An 18,842-nucleotide genomic window follows, 5' to 3' on the forward strand; every position below is an offset into this window, starting at 1 on the left:
AAAGTGAAGAGGAACTAAAAAGCCTCTTGATGAAAGTGAAGGAAGAGAGTGAAAAAGTTGGCTTAAAGCTCAACATTCAGAAAACGAAGATCATAGCATCTGGTCCCATCACTTCATGGGAAATAGATGGGGGAAACAGTGGAAACAGTGTCAGACTTTATTTTGGGGGGCTCCAAAATCACTGCAGATGGTGACTGCAGACATGAAATTAAAAGACGCTTACTCCTTGGAAGGAAAGTTATGACCAAGCTAGACAGCATATTCAAAAGCAGAGACGTTACTTTGCCAACAAAGGTCCGTCTAGTCAAGGTTATGGTTTTTCCAGTGGTCATGTATGGATGCGAGAGTTGAACTGTGAAGAAAGCTGAGTGCCGAAGAATTAATGCTTTTGAACTGTGGTGTTGGAGAAGACTCTTGAGAGTCCCTTGGACTGCAAGGAGATCCAACCAGTCCATTCTAAAGGAGAGAAGCCCTGGGTGTTCTTTGGAAGGAATGATGCTGAGGCTGAAACTCCAGTACTTTGGCCACCTCATGCGAAGAGTTGACTCATTGGAAAAGACTGATGTTGGGAGGGATTGGGGGCAGGAGGAGAAGGGGAAGACAGAGGATGAGATGGCTGGATGGCATCACTGACTCGATGGACACGAGTCTGAGTGAACTCCGGGAGTTGGTGATGAACAGGGAGGCCTGGCGTGCTGCGATTCATGGAGTCGCAAAGAGTCGGACACGACTGAGCGACTGAACTGAACTGACTGACGCCGTAAAGACTCGCTGGCAGCTACGGGATGCAAACTGGCGCTGGGACAATCAGCAAATCTTACAAAACTGCTTTCCTCGGGTTTGTATTTTCAAAAATCAACCTTTCAATTACAAACGTGTCTGGCTCAGCGGGTCGGAAAATGGTCGGGAGTGAGCGGTGGGGATACAACCGTGAACTGAAGCCTTTAAAACCTTCAGTCAGAGACCAGGTGAGGCGGGCCTTCGTGGCGCCATTTCTTATCCTTGGTCCCACGGACTTCTCCCGGGAGAACATTGAGATTCCTTCCAGGATTTCCAGCCAATGGCTACAACAGCTCCGGGCCAATGAGATGAAGGCTACCTTTCGACTGGCTTCTACTCCTTCCCAGCCAATCGGAAACATTCTTCAAATGCCACTTTCTGAGGAAGCTGGCTCCACTTCCGGGCGGCTGCCGGAGGCGGCTCCGCCTGTTGCCATAGCGACCGTTTTACGTTAAGTGGTTTGTAGATTTTAGCCAGGTGACTGCGGAGACTGCTGGGGGACATCGTTTCCCTGTCCTCTCGGTTCCTTGCGGCCGAAAGGCCTTCTAGGATCCGGGGATCTGGCCTAGGCTTCCGCGGCGCCCCGCGGGGGCGGAATGGCCGCGGAAGAAGAGGATGAGGTGGAATGGGTGGTGGAAAGCATCGCGGGGTTCCTGCGGGGCCCGGACTGGTCCATCCCCATCTTGGACTTCGTGGAGCAGAAATGTGAAGGTAAAATACGAATCTCGAATCGTCAGTCCTTGCTCACCTCTCTCACACCAACAACCTCTCCACACACCGCCTCTCATCTCCTCGATCTCCCCTCCTGTCGACCAGGTTTAGAGCTGGATTTTTAGAATGTGTTGCTGTCACCGCGCCTGTCTTTTCCACGGTAATGAAAAGGGGGACGACATACCTCTCCCCGCTGGGCCCAAGCACGCATTTGAAAAACAGTAGACTTTAATGCTGTGTTGGGCCTCCCGCTCCATCCTGCACCTTTCTGCCTTGGCCAGGTGACTGTGGGTTTCTTTCTTCATCAGCTTCCCCAGTGACTTGGGAGGAGAGATGTCAGTTTGCTTCAGAGTTCCTTCTGATTCCAACTGTTGGCCAAAAAGTGGGTGGGCGAGGGGTATGTGGTTACTCCGGTAGGCCTAGAGCAGGTAATCTCGGTGGCCTGTATTGCCCTTTTTGAGCTCTCTGTCTCGGTTATACCAAAAATGGAGGGTATCTTCCAACAAATGAGATATGAAGACGTGGCATAACGTTCCCTGTGAGGAAAGAGTACCTCCAGATTCTGGAGCTTTGCATTCAGTTCTTAGAGATAGTTTGGAGCCCATTTATGGAAAAGGAACCAGAAGCGATGTCATAAGAGTAATTTCAGGCTGTTGTCCTGGTTGTTTAGCTGGCCAAGACCTTAAGGGTAGTAATATCCATTAATCGTTCGAACGTCTGTCGTATGTTGGAGGGGTTAGACTTGTTTTTTTTAAGGTTCAGTGGGCTAGAGCTAGCGTCCGTGGGTACAAGCTAGAGGTAAACACATTTCTGTGAAGGAAGTGCTTCATAACAGATAGTATCCTGGATAAATCGCCCGTCTCGGAAGGTAATGAGTTCCCTAGGCCTTAGCAGTGTTTGAATGAATCTGATAGCACCTTAATGGAGTTATTACAGAGGGGAATTCAAATGTCAAATGGTTGGTTATCATGAATGATCTGTTAAGAGTCCTTTTAACCTTAAGTTTCCATGAATCTGGTAAAGATGAAATTTACTTTGACCACTGAATCTTTTCATTACATTCTCATTGCCATGAGCAACATTCAAAAGTATTTACTAGGTATTGTTCTTGCAGGTAATTTTTAAAAGAAGTTCAAAATAACTTTTATTTCTGCTCTATTAAAGAATTTAAAATGCTGTTCTGAGACTGAGGAAGCATGTGGTGTTCTGATCTCCTTTAGGAGAAAAAAGAAATTATGTCACCGTTTGATTCCACTTATCCCACTGAACCTAAATGCTGAAATGGCCCAAAAAAAAAAAAAAAAAAAAAAAATTTTTATCTCCACACTTTAAAAGTGGCTGCATCTCAGCTATAACACACCTGATTGTGTAATTTTATCGGGAAATAGTAATCTTCAGACTTGTAAACATGTAATGTAGTAATTTGGCTTCAAAATTATCTGAAAACAGGTTTATTAGCTGCTATATTGCATGTACGCCCAGTGCTATGTAGAATAGATGCCAAGAGAAATGGAAGTAACATTTCAGTGGCACTTGAAATAATAGTGTTTATATTTCACTGACTTTGGTTTGTTAATGAGGTATTCTTCACCTTAGGTAATTTAAAAATTAGTTTTATATAACTTTGTAAATATCAGCATTTATTTCAACATTTATTGAGTGTCTTTGAGCCAGAAGTTGAGGTTAGAAAAGTTAATAAAACAAATCTTTGTCCTTGAGAAGTTTATAATTTGGTGGGGAAGACAAGCAGGTAAATGGACTTTAAATATAAAGTGACCAGATGTTATTATAAAGGTGGACATATGGTGCTGTGTATTCAAATAGTTCTGAGGAAGGAATCTGAATAGCCAAGGGAGTTGGGAGTGGGTAGCAGATCATGGCGGAGAAGGCAATGGCACCTCACTCTAGTGTTCTTGCCTGGAGAATCCCAGGGACAGGGGAGCCTGGTGGGCTGCCGTCTATGGGGGTCACACAGAGTCGGACACGACTGGAGCGACTTAGAAGCAGCAGCAGCGGCAGGCTCCTAAGGGAGAAGGCAATGGCACCCCACTCCAGTACTCTTGCCTGGAAAATCCCATGGACAGAGGAGCCTGGTAGGTTATAGTCCATGGAGTCGCAGAGTCAGACATGACTGAACGACTGACTTCACTTTCACTTTTCACTTTCATGCATTGGAGAAGGAAATGGCAGCCCACTCCAGTGTTCTTGCCTGGAGAATCCCAGGGATGGGGGAGCCTGGTGGGCTGCCGTCTATGGGGTCACACAGAGTTGGATACGACTGAAGTGACTTAGCAGCAGCAGCAGCAGCAGATCATGGAGAATGTGCCTCTTACAGTATTTTGAAGAATGGTTGGGAGAAGAGGTATTGGGTAAAGGCAAAGAGATCCAAGAAGGGCTTGAGCAAAGACCTGGGGCTTTGAAGCACCTTCTATGTTTTTACATTTGTCCACATTCCAAGTAATTCTGTCCTGTTATGAGGGCAAAGTTTGGGTTTTGGAGTGGTGGGAGATGAGACTTGGGATCCAATCTTGAAGAATTTTGTCTGGGATTCTAAATATTCTATACTTATTCGCTAGGCAAAGAACTGAAGAGTTTTAAATAGAAAATTACCAATGTTAGTTTTGTATTTTAGAAAGAATGGGGGAATTTTTTTTAAAGGTGGCTTATGGTTTACAGTTCATGAATTTGTCTTTTCCTTGATCACATTGTAGCTTTTTGAAGGAATATATATCTTTCTAATCTACATTGTTTCACACATATGATCATTGAGTAAACATTTGTTTTTATTCATTTTTGTTTCATTATTGATTTATATGTAATAAAGAAAGAGTCAGTTTCAGTAAAATTTGGATCAGGAAAATTCCAGTGTGGTAAAATAATCTGGAACCTGTTGTGAAAGGAATTATTTAGAAACTTACCAATAATGTTCCATTTAAAGTTTGTAAATAAATTGTTGCCTTGTATTATTGATTGAAAAGTGGCAAATTAATGCTCCTCTCCCATATGAAGTAGCTCTTAGGTACAGACAAAAACTTGTTTACAATTAATTATTATTATTTTTAATCCCAATAATTTTAAAGTGGAAGAGCCAGTTTACAAGAATGAGTGTTCTATTTGTAAGTTCTGTTTGTGGAGCTGACTTTCATATTTAATGAAATTTTTTTACACTATGCAATATTTTTCTTTTAAATTTAGTTTTCGATGATGAAGAAGAGAGCAAATTGACTTATACAGAGATTCATCAGGAATATAAAGAACTAGTGAGTATTTTTAAACTGATTTTAAATATAATTTGAATAATATTAATTCAATCTGTTCTGAATTTAAAAAATAGACTTGTCCATTTAAATTCCAAAATTCCAGTAGTATTCCAAAATTCTACCTTAGTAGTGCTATCAGTTGCATCAGACTCCAGGAGTTCCCTGGGCATTTCCTCCATAAGACTCTGGAATGTAAGGAATAGATTTAGGACAACTATTTTAAGGGATCTTGCATCTGATCCTTAAATTTTATTCCTGTTCTTCTGCTGGTATATCCGGGGGAGTGTTCATTATTAATTTAGCCATGTTGTCTTGAGATTTTAAGAAATGCCTCTGGGTAGCACAAGGATTATACCACATCAAACTTCATAATCCTGACTTTAGTTATTTCTGGTAGAGGAAATAAACTTTCATTTGATTCTCTGCAAAGATTTTCACTTTTAGTTGGGTTTTTTTTTGGTGAAAAAGATTGTCACTGCCATATAATATAATTTTATGTAGATTAATAATTGCAAGCAAGCATTTGATTATACTTTTCTAAACTTAATATAAAAACTCATTTGGAATCTTTCAATGTAAATTGTAAAAGTTAAACTTTTTTTTTTAGGTTGAAAAGCTGTTAGAAACTTACCTTAAAGAAATTGGAATTAATGAAGATCAATTTCAAGAAGCATGTACTTCTCCTCTTGCAAAGACCCGTACATCACAGGTTTTTGTGTTTTTCTGCTAATATATAGTTTTAACAAAAATGCCCAGGATTCCACTTAGATTTGCTGTGTTTGATTGTCAAAATATAATATTCTAGAGACTGTAAGAGTGAAAAGCCAATTTAACACATATGGATTCTTTCTTTATAAGTACCTTGTGAAAAGATAATTTGAAGCATTAATAAACTGATGCTATTAAAAAAGAACTTCCTATCAGAACCATAATAGATCACAGGCTTTATGCAAAAAAATTATTTATATAAGTCTCTAATGGTTTTGCAGTTGCCCCTTTTTTAATCTTAGCAGATACATAGTACATGGTTCCTGGGGCTTTCTTCTGTTAGAACTAATTTTATTGTCTCATTTGTTCTGCAGTGCTGAATTGAAGTAGGTTTTAGGTGTATTTGTAACTAATATTTACTGGGGGTTCATGCTAGCTGCTGTTTTAAGCACTTGATATGTATTATTTCATTGAATCTTCCTAACAGTCCTTAAGAAATTGGTACTATTTATTTTACTTTGTTTTAGAATTGAGAAAACTATTGCACATATATGTTAAGGAACTGGTGCACAGTCTACAAGTAAAGTAACAAAGCCAGAATATCAGCTCAGGCTCCGAGATTGAGTATAGAGATATGTTATTACTACCCAATAGCCTTCTCAAATAGTTATTTTAGCTTTTCATCTTCTACCAAATTAACTATAATTCCTTAGTGAGATGATAGGATTATCTAGGATGTGATCTCAAATTATCATTTTCAACCTCCTGCTGTCATTCTATAGTACATTACATACTATAGTAATTCTGGCTACTTGTTTTTGTAAGCATTGGTGCACCTGGCTTTGCTCATGGTCGTTCCTTAATCAGGAATCCTTAGCCCCCACCTTCTCACTACTCCATCCTTTCCTTACCCAGAGAAACCCATCCCATCATCATGGCCTGCTGCAGTGCAACTTTCCTGATATCTCTAGTCAGACCAGTACTCATTCTGCCCCGCTGAGCACTTTTACATTTTCAATTCAGTTTAATTGCCTTGAATTGAAGTTTTTTACAAGTCTGTTTACCTTGAGGAATTTATTGAAAATTATTAATTAGTATTTAGGGTTCTTTTAAGGCATTGGTGTTTGTTTTTATTTTTCTTGTATTTCCAGAATATTTTCTTCTTTGGTTTATATTTGTCAACCTCTTCATTAAGCTATTATGAATGAATCTGAAATACTTTGTGAAAAAGATGTTCATAGTAATAGTAGTCACATCCATCTTTTGTTTTCATCATCAGGATAACTTGTGAATGAAGACATTCAGAATTTTAAAATACTGTTTTCAGATCAAAAGTAACACATCTTTCTGCTTTGTTCTGTTACATAACACCTTTTGATTTGGAGTTGGTTCGTAGTACTGTCTGGTTATGAACAAGCATGGAAACCTTCTGACACAGACAGACTTGGATTTGAGCTTAGATCTTTTGATTACTTTCATTTATCATGGACAGAGTTGTTTTACAGTTTTCCTGTCTTGTCTATTCTGATTCTCAGTTTGAACATCTGTAAAACAGGGACAGTATCTACTTTGAAAGGTTTCTGTGAAATTTGAGCAAAAATGTTCATAAAACATTTAGCACAATACCTGACACATATAAAGTGCTCTATAAATGGAAGCATCTTGTAATTAATGGTAGCTATTTTGGTGGTTGATTAGCCGGGTGCTAATTAGGCCAGGGTCATGTATTCAATCCCCATGTGGACTAGTTAGCTTTATTCTCTTCGCAAGCAAACTTAGCCCCAGATACTAAGGGCAGTATGACTGAATCAGCACATGGCCATCTCCAATAACCAGAAAAATAGCCCAAAGCCTGCTAGTTACTGCTTTGCAGCAATAATCTAATCTTTGTAAATAAAGATCAGAATGCTGATTCCATTATGCTAATTTAGAGTAGGAATTCAAGAAACCAATTGTTTGCCCAGGGTAGTTTAGGAGGTATTTTTTCTTTTGTTTTGGTCTGTTTGGTTTGATTTTTATTTTTATAAACAGTTGCTCACTCCCCTCTCATTGAACTGTACTGCTGAAGATGACTTGCAAAATTCTTTTCACCTGGTTTGGTCACCATTAGTCCTAGACCACTGGTCCTGGCATTCTTGTGTATTAAAATCAGCAGGAGTTGTAAGGAGTGCATCGGGTGAAGATGTCTCTTTTAAAAAAACAACAACCTTTTATTTTCCCTTCCTTCCTTCCTTCCTTTCTCTTCCTCTCCTCTTCTCTCCTTTCTTCTCCTCCCCTCCTCTTTCCACCCTTTCCATCCTTCCTCTCCCATCCTTCCAACTCTCTTCTCCTTCTCTTTCTTCTTCATACAGCTTGTGGGATTTTAGTTCTCCCACTAGGGATCAAACCTGGGCCCTCTCTGGTGGAAACAGAGTCTTCACCATTGGCCTGCCAGGGAAGTCTCAACAACAGACTTTTTAAGAGCATGTTTTCCTGTCTTACGTGTGTAGCTTCTCAAAAAATGCTCATAAATTAAGATACCTTTCTAAAAAATTCAGAAAAATATGATAATAGAATGCATATTGAGATATTATTTCAGTTGTGTTCAGTTGATTTTGTAATTTTATGGTGTTTTCAACTGAAATAGGCAAAAGTGGCTTTTTTCATTGCTTGTAATTTTTTGGGGGAGGATAGAGCTCATCACTGATTTCCATGTATAGCAGGAGCCAGGGATGACTGTATGGCAAGAGACAAACTATTTTTTGTTTTTGCTTTTCATGTGATTTACTTTGGCTTTTGTAAATTAGAACTTAACGCTTTCAGAAACATTTGTCTTCTAATATTAATTTGGGAAAATTATTCTTTTTTTCCCCAATAACTTGTATCACTAAAATGATTACATGTATGGTATAACTTTCATTTTCTAAAAACACACACTTATCAATTAATAATATTTTGTCTGATTGCTCATAAGATTTTTAAAAATTAATAGACTTTTTTTTAGAGCAGTTTTATGTTTACAGAAAGTTGAGCAGTTAATGTAGTGTTGTCTCTTTTTATTAAAGTCTTTCATTAGTGTAGTATATTTGTTGATGAGCCAGTATTGATATATGATTATTAAGTAAAGTCCATAGTTTATATTGAGGTTCACTCTTTGTGTTGTACAGTTGATTTTGACAAATACATAATGTCATATATCCATCATTACAGTATCATACAAAATAGTTTCGCTGTGTTAAAAATCTCATGTATTCCACATATTCATCTTTTCCATCTTTGCACCAAACCTCCGGCAACTGCTGTTCATTTTACTGTCTGTATAGTTTGGCTCTTTCCAGGATATTATGTAATTGAAATCATGAAGTATATAGCTCTTTCAGACTGACTTCTTTCATTAAGCAATATGAAGAAGTTTTTTCATTGTTTGATAGTTTTCTTTTTATTGCTAAATAATATTCCATTTTATGGATGTACCACATTTTGAAGGTGGTATATAATCTTGTGAAGGATATTTTGGTGCATTCCAGTCTTTGGCAATTTTGAATAAAGTCACTATAGCTATTCATATTCAGGCTTTTATGTGGATGTAAATTTTTCATCTCATTTGGGTAAATACCTAGAAGCAAGACTGCTAGATCATATGTTAAGATTCACTCTTAACTTTGTAAGAAACTGCCAGACTCTTCTAAAGTAGCTATATCATTTTACATTTTTACCAGCAATGAATGGAAGCTCCTGTTACTCCATGTCTTCAGTAACACATGATATTGTCAGGTTTTTGGATTTTAGCCATTCTAATAGATATGTAGTGATATCATTGTTTTCTTCTGCCCATTTTTAAATTGAGTTATTTATTTTCTAATTGTTGGGTTGTAAGAGTTTTTTTGTGTATTTTTGATACAGATCTTCTTTATCAGATATGTTTTGTAAATATTTCACAAAATATTCTCCTGTGGCTTTTCTCTTCATTCTGTTAACAATGTCTTTCACAAATTAGAAGTCTTTTTTATTTTAGTGAAGTCTGATGTATTGATTCTTTCATTGTTTATGATTATAATATTTTACCTTAAGAAGTCATTGCCAAAAGCCAAGGTTAGCTAGATTTTTTTCTATGCTATCTTTCAAAGTTTTGTTTTTATGTTTAAATCTGTGATCCATTTTAAGTTAATTTTTGTGAAAGATGTAAAGTCAGTGTTTAGATTCCTTCTTTTTTTCCATGTAGATGTCAGTTGTTCTAGCAGCCTTTGATCCTTTTTTCATTGGATTGCCTTTGTTCCTTTGTCAAAAATCAGTTGACTGTGTTTTTGTTGGTTAATTTTCAGGTTCTATTCAGTTTCATTAATCCTTTGTCTGTTCTTTCACCAATATCATACTGTCTTGATTATTGTAGTTTATAGTAAATCTTGAAGTCATGTAGTGTCAGTCCTCTGACTTTGATATTTATCAATTTTGTGTGACTGTTCTGGGTCTTTTACCTTTCCATGTACATTTAAATATCAGTTTGTTGATATCCACAATTGCTGGGATTCTGATTGGGGTTGCATGAATCTACAGATCAAATCTGGGAGAAATGACATGTTAACAATGTTGAGTCTTCTTATTTATTAACATGGAATAGATCTCCATTTATTTAGATCATCTTTGATTTCTTTCATAAGAATTTTTTAGTTTTCCTCGTGTAGATCTTGTGCATATTTTGTTACATTTATCCCTAAGTACTTTTTTGTAGTGCAAATGTAAATTGTATTGTGTTTTTTATTTCAAATTCCAATTGTTGATTGCTTTGTTGTTGTTGTTTAGTCACTCAGTTGTGTCTGACTCTCTGCAACCCAATGGACTGCAGCACGCCAGGCTTCCTTGTCCATCACCATGTCCCGGAGCTTGCTCAAACTCATGTCCATTGAGTCAGTGATGCCATCCAACCATCTCGTCCTCTGTCACTCCCTTCTCATGGCTTCGATCTTTGTCAGCATCAGGGGGCCAAAGTATTGGAGCTTCAGCTTCAGCATCAGTCCTTCCAGTGAATATTCAGGGTTGATTTCCTTTAGAATTGACTGGTTTGATCTCTTTTGCTATCCAAGGGACTGTCAAGTGTCTTCTTCAACATCAGTGTTTGAAAGCATCAATACTTCAGCGCTCAGCCTTCTTTATGGTCCACTCTCACATCCATATATGACTACTGGAAAAACCATAGCTTTGACTAGACAGATCTTTGTTGGCAAAGTAATGTCTCTGCTTTTTAATATATGTTGTCTTGGTTGATCATAGCTTTTCTTCCAAGGAACAAGCATCTTTTAATTTCCTGGCTGTAGTCACCATCTGCAGTGATTTTGGAGCCCAAGAAAATAACGTCTTTCACTGTTTCTGTTGTTTCCCCATCTATATACCATGAAGTGATGGGACCAGATTTCATAGTTATACTTTTTTCCCCCTTAGTCCTTTGAATCAATAGAAAGGCTTTCACATCATTTCTATAGGCTATGCTATTGAATTTCTGCAAATAAATAATCATTATTCTTTTGAGAAGTAAAAGGAATCTATATCTTTTCTTTAAAGTTCTATCTTTATTTGTATAGAATTATATAAAATTCTTCAAGTGTTTGATAGAATTCATCATTGACCCCGGCTGGGCCTGGTGCTTTTTGTTTTGGAAGATTACTAATTATTGATTCCATTTCTTTAATAGATATAGGCTTATTCAGATTGTCTGTTTCTTGTGTGAGTTTTAGCAGGTTGTGTTTTTTAAGAAATTGGTCCATTTCATCTGGATTATCAAATTTGTGGTCATAGGGATGTTCATAAAATTCCTTTATTACCTTTTTAGTATCCATGGGATCTGTAGTAGTGTCCCCTTTTGCATTTCTGATATTTTTTAATTTATGTCTTTTTTTGTGTGTCTCATGTCCTGGCATGTGGAACCTGCCTGGCCAGGGATTGAACCAATGCCTCCTGAAATGGAAGCACAAAGTCTGAACTACTGGACAACCAGGGAATTCCACACACCCACCCACTTTTTTTTTTTAAACTTAACCTGGCCAGAGGTTTCTCAGTTTTATTTATTTTTTAAATAATTAACTTTTAGTTTTGTTGATTTTCTCTATTGATTTTCTTTTTTCCAATTTCATTATTTCTTCTCCGATTTCTATTATTTCCTTTCTTTGGATTTAATTTGCTCTTTTTTTAGTTCCTAAGGTGGAAGCTTTGATTGTTGATGTTTGTTATTTTTTCTTTCCTAATATATGCTTCAGTGCTTTAAATTTCCTTCTAAGCACTAACTTTTGCTGCACCCCACACATTTTGATAAGTTGTATTTTCAGTTAGTTAGAAATAATTTTAGAGATTCTCTTAAGACTAATTCTTTGATCCATGTGCTGTTTTAAAGTGTGTTTCTTAATCTCCCAAGTATTTTAGGTTTTTCTAGCTGTTGTTCTGTTACTGTTTTCTAGTTTAATTCTGTTGGGTCTGAGAGTCTCCTCTATAGACTCCTGTTCTTTTTAAGTTTATTAAGGTGTGTTTTATGGCCTAGAATGTTGTCTATTTTGGTGAATGTTCCCTGTGAGCTTGAAAAGAATGTATTTTTCTGTTGTTGGAAAAATGTCAATTTGATCTAGTTGACTGAAGGTGCTGTTCAGTTCAGTTATTTCTTTGTTGATTTTCTGCCAGCTGATTCTGTCCATTATTGAAGTTTCCAACTATAGTAGTGAATTCATCTGTTTCTCCTTGTGGTTCTATTAATAGAGCAGCAGAAATGCATGAAATCACTTGTAACTTCAGGCTAAGTATGAACATGTTTGGAGGTTTTTAAAACTCATTTAAGTCAGATTCTGAAAGACTCAATGTTCATATTTTTGTCAATGTGCTTTTTTCAAACATATATGACACCACATTTATTTATTTATACCATTTATCTCATAGTCTTCTTTCAAAGTAGTTTGACATTTCAATTAATTTAAAGGATACTTAAGATTGTTGTTGTTTTTAAACCACTTGCTAGCTTTTTGGAGTAACTCTTGTATTTAGTTTCTCTAACTGCCCTTATTGGAAGCTCTTAGGCAAAGGGTGTTCCATTTCCTTGGACCAGTGTAGCCCAATTGCTGTACAGTTGTTAGGTTTAGCACACCAGTTTGATATTTAATCAAAAGACCCAGAAAATTACTTTTATAGGACTTCTTAGTTTTAAAAAAATGCTTTCTTACACTGCTCAATTCTAACACCCAGCCAGAAAGTTACTATATTTCCTTCATTCTCAAATGAAAATTTTCTATCATAAATATCTCATCAATGAGAATGCATTTTGTAATTGATGGCATGTTATAAATTAATTGATAGGGTTTTTTTCTTTTCTTATTGGTACATGAAATAATGGTTTATTTTGCTAATCTATTGAGTCTTAGAATTGACAAAATACTCTATTATTATTGTTGTTATTATTATGCTAATTTTCAGGTGAAGAAACTAGTGCCCAGAAGCCTAAATGATGTATACGGAATCAAACAACTAACTATGGTTAAGCTCAAAGTAGCCTTTCATATCAGGGGCTTATTTTTTCCCCCCATTATATCAATAGTTCTCAAAATTAAATGTTATAATAATTATCTGGGGAGATACATGGGTACCCCTTGTTCAGAAATTTAGATTAATTACGTCTAGGGTAGGGCTCAGGAACATGCATTTAACAGTCCTTCTTTCCTGCATTTCTTAGAAGGGTTAAACATACCCTTTGAGAAGCCCTGCATTATATGTTTAAGGATCAGCTCAAATGCAGACTTGCTGATAGCTCTAGCTGACAAATGCCATCAGTAGCAGTGCCCTTCAAGTGTTTGTCAGTGATGAGGACAGAGAACTTGATATTACTAATAAGTCTAAGAAGACCAAGAATAATGTTATGTGGTTGTGTAATCCCACAAAGGTGCCCTGGCAGATCAGATATACTATGCTATTACAGAGGCTGGCTACAGTTGTCTTTATTTATAATTTTTTATTTTTAAAGGAAATTTAAAATTAAAAAAAAAATTGGGGTTTAGTTACTTTACATGGCTGTGTCAGTTTCTGCTATACAGTGAAGTGAATCAACCATAATGAATACATACCTGTATCCCCTCTTTTTCTGGATTTCCTTCTCATTTAGGTCACCACAGAGCACCCCAGAGTTCCCTGTGCTACACAGTAGTTTCTCATTAGTGGTCTATTTTATACTGCACTTGTCCTTAATACTGCTCTATGGGCTGTAACTTTCGGGTAAACACCGATGAAGCCTATTTGCCGTCCCCTGACCTTGGCCTTTTGAACAGTATATGTGAATTTAAAGGACAAGAAACTTTCTTTTTTTCCTACAGTTGACTCCTTGTAAATGTCACTACTTTTGCACTTTATTTTGTTTGACTGTATTGCTTTTGTCTAGAATGTGAGCTGGCTGCTGCTGGAGGGACTCCTTCCTCTTTGCTTAGCACTCTTTGATGGAACATTTGTTGCGGTGTGTCTTTGACATTATCACTGCTGCCTACCTGGTGAACAGTAGCACACCCTTGGTTGCCTCTGTATGATTCCTGTGGTCAGCTTTTTCATGAAAGTCATGTAAAGCTTGAAATAAGGTTTAGTAAGGTGAATAAGGTCTGAGTGTTTTCTTTTGGGTTTTCCTACATTTCAGAGCTTATTCTTCTTACTGATTAGCTTGGGAATTTGTTTGCTTTTTTATATAATAATAGTTCTCTGTAGCTAAAGGAGTGTTAATTTGGGTGCTCTAGGGTAGATGAGGAGGACATGACAACCCACTCCAGTATTCTTGCCTGGAGAATCCCCTTGGACAGAGGAGCCTGGCGGGCTACAGCCTATGGGGTTGCAAACAGTTGGACACGACTGAGTGACTAAGCACAGCACAGTGCAGGGTAGATACTGTTATTGTTTCTTAACTTATTACACTTCAGTTTCATCTAGAAAAAGATTTCACATAATTTCTGTCTCTTCCATGAAACTTTTTGCCTATAGGACTACTCCTGTTGTGTTCTCACATTATTCCTACCATGTTACACTTATTTTTCAGACTCCATTTTTTTTGGCATTTCACTCAGTTCAGTCTCTCAGTCGTGTCCGACTCTTTGCAACCCCATGAACTGCAGCATGCCAGGCTTCCCTGTCCATTACCAACTCCTGGAGCTTGCTCAAACTCATGTCTATTGAGTCGGTGATGACCTCTGACCATCTCATCCTCTGTCATCCCCTTCTCCTTGTGGCTTCAATCTTTCCCAGCATCAGGGTCTTTTCCACTGTCAGCTGTTCACATCAGGTGGCCAAAGTATTGTAGCTTCAGCTTCAGCATCAGTCCTTCCAATGAATATTCAGGACTGATTTCTTTTAGGGTTGATTGGTTTGATCTCCTTGCAGTCCAAGGGACTCTGAAGAGTCTTCTCCAGCACCATAGTTCAAAAGCATCTTTTCTTCAGCACTCAGCTTTCTTTGTAGTCCAACTCTCACATCCATATATGACTACTGGAAAAACCATAGCTTTGATTAGATGGACCTTTGTTGGTAAAGTAATGTCTCTGCTTTTTAATATTTGCTGTCTCAGTTGGTCAGCTTTTCTTCCAAGGAGCAAATGTCCTTTAATTTCATGGTTGTAGTCACCATCTTCAGTGATTTTGGAGCCCAAAAAAATAAAGTCTTTCACTATTTCCATTGTTTCCCTGTCTGTTTGCCATGAAGTGAATTTTGGCATTTATTCTTATTCAATTTGGCAGTTTTATTAATTAAAGGATTATTTGTAGTTACTGCTTTATCACTAAACAGTAAATTTCAGGTGGTTGTTGTTTAGTCACTAAATTGTGTCTGATTCTTTTGTGACCCCATGGATTGTAGCCGCCAGGCTCTCTGTCCGTGGGATTTTCCAGGCAAGAATACTGGAGTGGGTTGCCATTTCTTCCTCCAGGAGATCTTCCTGACCCAGGGACTGAACCCACGTCTCCTGGATTGGCAGGAGGATTCTTTACCACTGAGCCACCAGGGAAGCCCCAGATTTCAAATTGACAGAATCTAAACCAAATAGTTATCATTATTTTGACTGAAAAACAGATTTGTATACTGAAGTGGTAACTTTAAAAGAGTAAAACTCATTCCCGTGTTGTTTATCAGAGTTGCTCAGCACTGGCTCATTTGGAAAATGTGTCACTGTGTGCCCCAGCCTTGTGGGGGTGGGAGGGGTTGGAAGACCAGCCTCTTGAGAACCCTACTTTAAAGGCTTTTAGAAAAAAATCTTAAAATTGTCCTTTTGAGTCATCTAGTCATAAATAATAATGCAGCATTCTTGAATTAATGCACCTTTTGCAGTGGAAATGATTTGAGTGTGTGGGAAATAGTTCTGTAACTTCCTGACTTCTTTCCACAGGCCATTTTGCAACCTGTATTGGCAGCAGAAGATTTTACTATCTTTAAAGCAATGATGGTCGAGAAAAATACTGAAATGCAGCTGCAAGCCATTCGAATAATTCAAGAGAGAAATGGTAAAAGGTTGAATTTAGAAATCTAAGTGCTAAATGAATTTTGTTTTGGTGTTAGTTTTAACTAATATGATCTTAATGTTGCTGCTTGGTATAAATTTATTTCAAGTTTGAAAATCTAAGACTGACTTAAGAACTATTAGAGTGTAAACTTCCTGATAACCGATTGGTTGACATCTCGAAGAAAGCAGAGCAGAATTTGAGTTGATGTTTTAGGTTTCAGAGAGCTCGGTTTTTCTGCTCAGCCATCATGTTTATGAAAGTCAGCATTTTTGAGTGGTCACAGTTACAGTTACTGTTGAGTGTACAGTTACTTTTTCCCTCCTGGCTTATAGAAGACAGTGGTTCTAAAGCTTTAGTGAGCAATTAGAAGCAGTTGAGGGCTTGTTGAAACACATGCCTGTGTCCCAGTTTCTGACTCAGTAGGTCTGGAGTGGGGCCTAGTACTTTGTATTTTTAACAAGTTCCTAGCTGATGCTGAAGCTGCTGGTCTTGAGGTAGCACTGAGAACTAGGACAGTGGGCCGATAGCATTATGACACCATAAGGTAGAAGAGAAAACAGCTCACAGTCCTGGTGACCACCTTTAGCCTTATCTTTTCCTTAATTCTCTATCTGAACTCAGTTTTTTCCTAGCTCTTTCTGCTTTTCTTCCCTTCCTGTGTACTTGAACTCTACTTGACATCTTGATTCAAAACGTCAGAGTTTCTAACCATACTTCTTGTTACTGTACTCTCTCTTTTTCAACCCAGATGCATATCTAAGTTTCCGATTTTGGACTCGAGTGACCTTAATACCTGTGTGTTCCTTTGCTTAATAGATTGCCACAGATATTCCTTATCATGCCTATATACTCTATAATGGTTTGGCAGTGAGGCCTTTTCTTTGTTTATTTCTTGAGCATATTAGAGCTATAGTTTAGTTGTACTATTTGCTTTGAAGGGTCTGGAATATGCAGCAATAGGGCTTCTGTTGTTACGTGGCAAACATTAGACTGTTGGAGGGTCTGTTGTGGGTTCTCCTCTCATTTGTCTGAAGTGAGTAAAGACCACACCCCTAGAGCCAACCACCATCATATCTATTCTCTAAAATGCATTTCACAGCAGGAAAGACTGTTGTCCCTGATGTGGAGATAATACCACCCTAACCCTTAACAATGCTCGACACTGAACTGCAGCTTTTGTGTAAAGTTTGGAAAATAGTCTCTTTCTCTTTGTTTCTCTACCATGGTTTGCTTCATAAGATCCTTTTCTCTTGTGTTTTCCTGCAACTATGGTTTTTATTCTGACCTATAGGATAGAGAATCTGAATAATTACTTTATGCTATTTCACATTGCTTTAGGGGACCTTTTGATAAAAGAAATAGGAAGCTTGATAATGGCACTCTGCAGTCTTTAGAATTTAAGTGGAAACAAGGAGATTTTAATTAAAAGAGAACAGGTAACCATAGCTTGTATCAGCCGGGTACCTCAAGTTGCCATTAGCAGAATACCTCAGAGAAAATGGCCTAAGCAATCATCTCACAGAACCAGAAGTAGAGGAAGGGAAGGAAGACAGGTCCAGGCTTGGTTCATTTGGTGGCTCAGTGATGTTTTCAAGGATCCTGATACTTTTCCACTTTTACTCTGCCATTCTCAGGATCTTCTCTCATGATCGCACTCGAGCATCATTGAGTGCACACTCAACAATATCTCATGGAGAAAAGCGATGCTTCTTCCTGTACGTCTCCTTTTATAAGCAAGACAACACTTTCATAGAAGCCCCTTAGGAATTTTCCTCTCAGGTCCTATTGGTTAGGATTGGATTCACATGGCTTTATAAACCTCTGGCAGGGGGAATGAGACCATGGTGATTGGCTTAAATCATGACTCACTCTTGTGGGGTGGGGTTGGGCCCTGCATCTAAGTACTTGGCTGCCTGGTGGCACCCCACTCCAGGACTCTTGCCTGGAAAATCCCATGGATGGAGGAGCCTGGTAGGCTGCAGTCCATGGGGTCGCTGGGAGTAGGACACAACTGAGCGACTTCACTTTCACTTTTCACTTTCATGCATTGGAGAAGGAAATGGCAACCCACTCCAGTGTTCTTGCCTGGAAAATTCCAGGGACGGGGGAGCCTGGTGGGCTGCTGTTCATGGGGTCGCACAGAGTCGAACACGACTGAAGTGACTTAGCAGCAGCAGCAGCAGCTGCACACAGATGGCTTCTATTAGCAAGGGAGGACCAGGGGAATGATGTGGAATGCTGCTGCAGTCAAACTGCAGGGTGGGACAGTTTGCTTACATTTAAACAAAAACTAATGCTTAGTTTTTGCCACAGAACTTTTAATACTTGTATTTAAGTATCTCACTTGACATAAATCCAGGGTTGTACTCAAAACTGCAGACTGTTTGTGTGAGAAAAATTCAAAGGCTCTTGGAATTCCTGGTTGTATCTTATCAAAGAATTTGGGGCAAGTGCAAATCAGAGCAATATTTTGATGGTTTTGAAGTATTGCACACTGTTGTTTTATTCTTTCCTTAGTTTTTAAAATTTTCCTTAGAAAGATCAATAGGAGAATACTAATTATATAGCTTTTGACTAAGCAAAAATGCACTTAAGGTCAGTGGGTTATATAGAAGTCAGTTTTCTGGTTGTGATACTATACTACAGTTTTGAAAGATGTTTCATTGAGGGAAACGGTAAAGAGTGCATAGCATCTCTGTATTATTTCTTACAACTGCATGTGAATCTGCAATTATCTCAAAATGAAAAGTTTAATTTTAAATGTACTTAAACATCAAGGGCATTAGAATAATAAAGCTACTTTAATTTAGAACAGATCCAAAATCCCATCATCATATATGGATAAAGAAATGAAAGGTAAAAATTAGGGGATATACTGTTTATGTTTTGGGAATATACTAATTATAGATAA

At 37.9% G+C, this 18,842-nt stretch overlaps 1 protein-coding gene across 1 annotated transcript in view; it reads left to right on the forward strand.

Moving 5' to 3' along the window:
• Positions 1 to 1,252: 1,252 nt before the first annotated feature.
• The window catches only part of CFAP36 (cilia and flagella associated protein 36), a 30,287-nt gene continuing 12,697 nt past the window's right edge, over positions 1,253 to 18,842 (forward strand). Inside the window, exons 1-4 of the mRNA XM_052649104.1 lie at positions 1,253 to 1,491; positions 4,687 to 4,751; positions 5,359 to 5,460; positions 15,817 to 15,931. Coding sequence (XP_052505064.1) covers positions 1,377 to 1,491; positions 4,687 to 4,751; positions 5,359 to 5,460; positions 15,817 to 15,931 — 397 coding nt within the window. The 5' untranslated portion in view covers positions 1,253 to 1,376. The remainder of the gene's footprint in view (positions 1,492 to 4,686; positions 4,752 to 5,358; positions 5,461 to 15,816; positions 15,932 to 18,842) is intronic.

Source organism: Budorcas taxicolor, chromosome 11, assembly GCF_023091745.1.
Source record: "Budorcas taxicolor isolate Tak-1 chromosome 11, Takin1.1, whole genome shotgun sequence".
Taxonomy (NCBI): Eukaryota; Metazoa; Chordata; class Mammalia; order Artiodactyla; family Bovidae; genus Budorcas; species Budorcas taxicolor.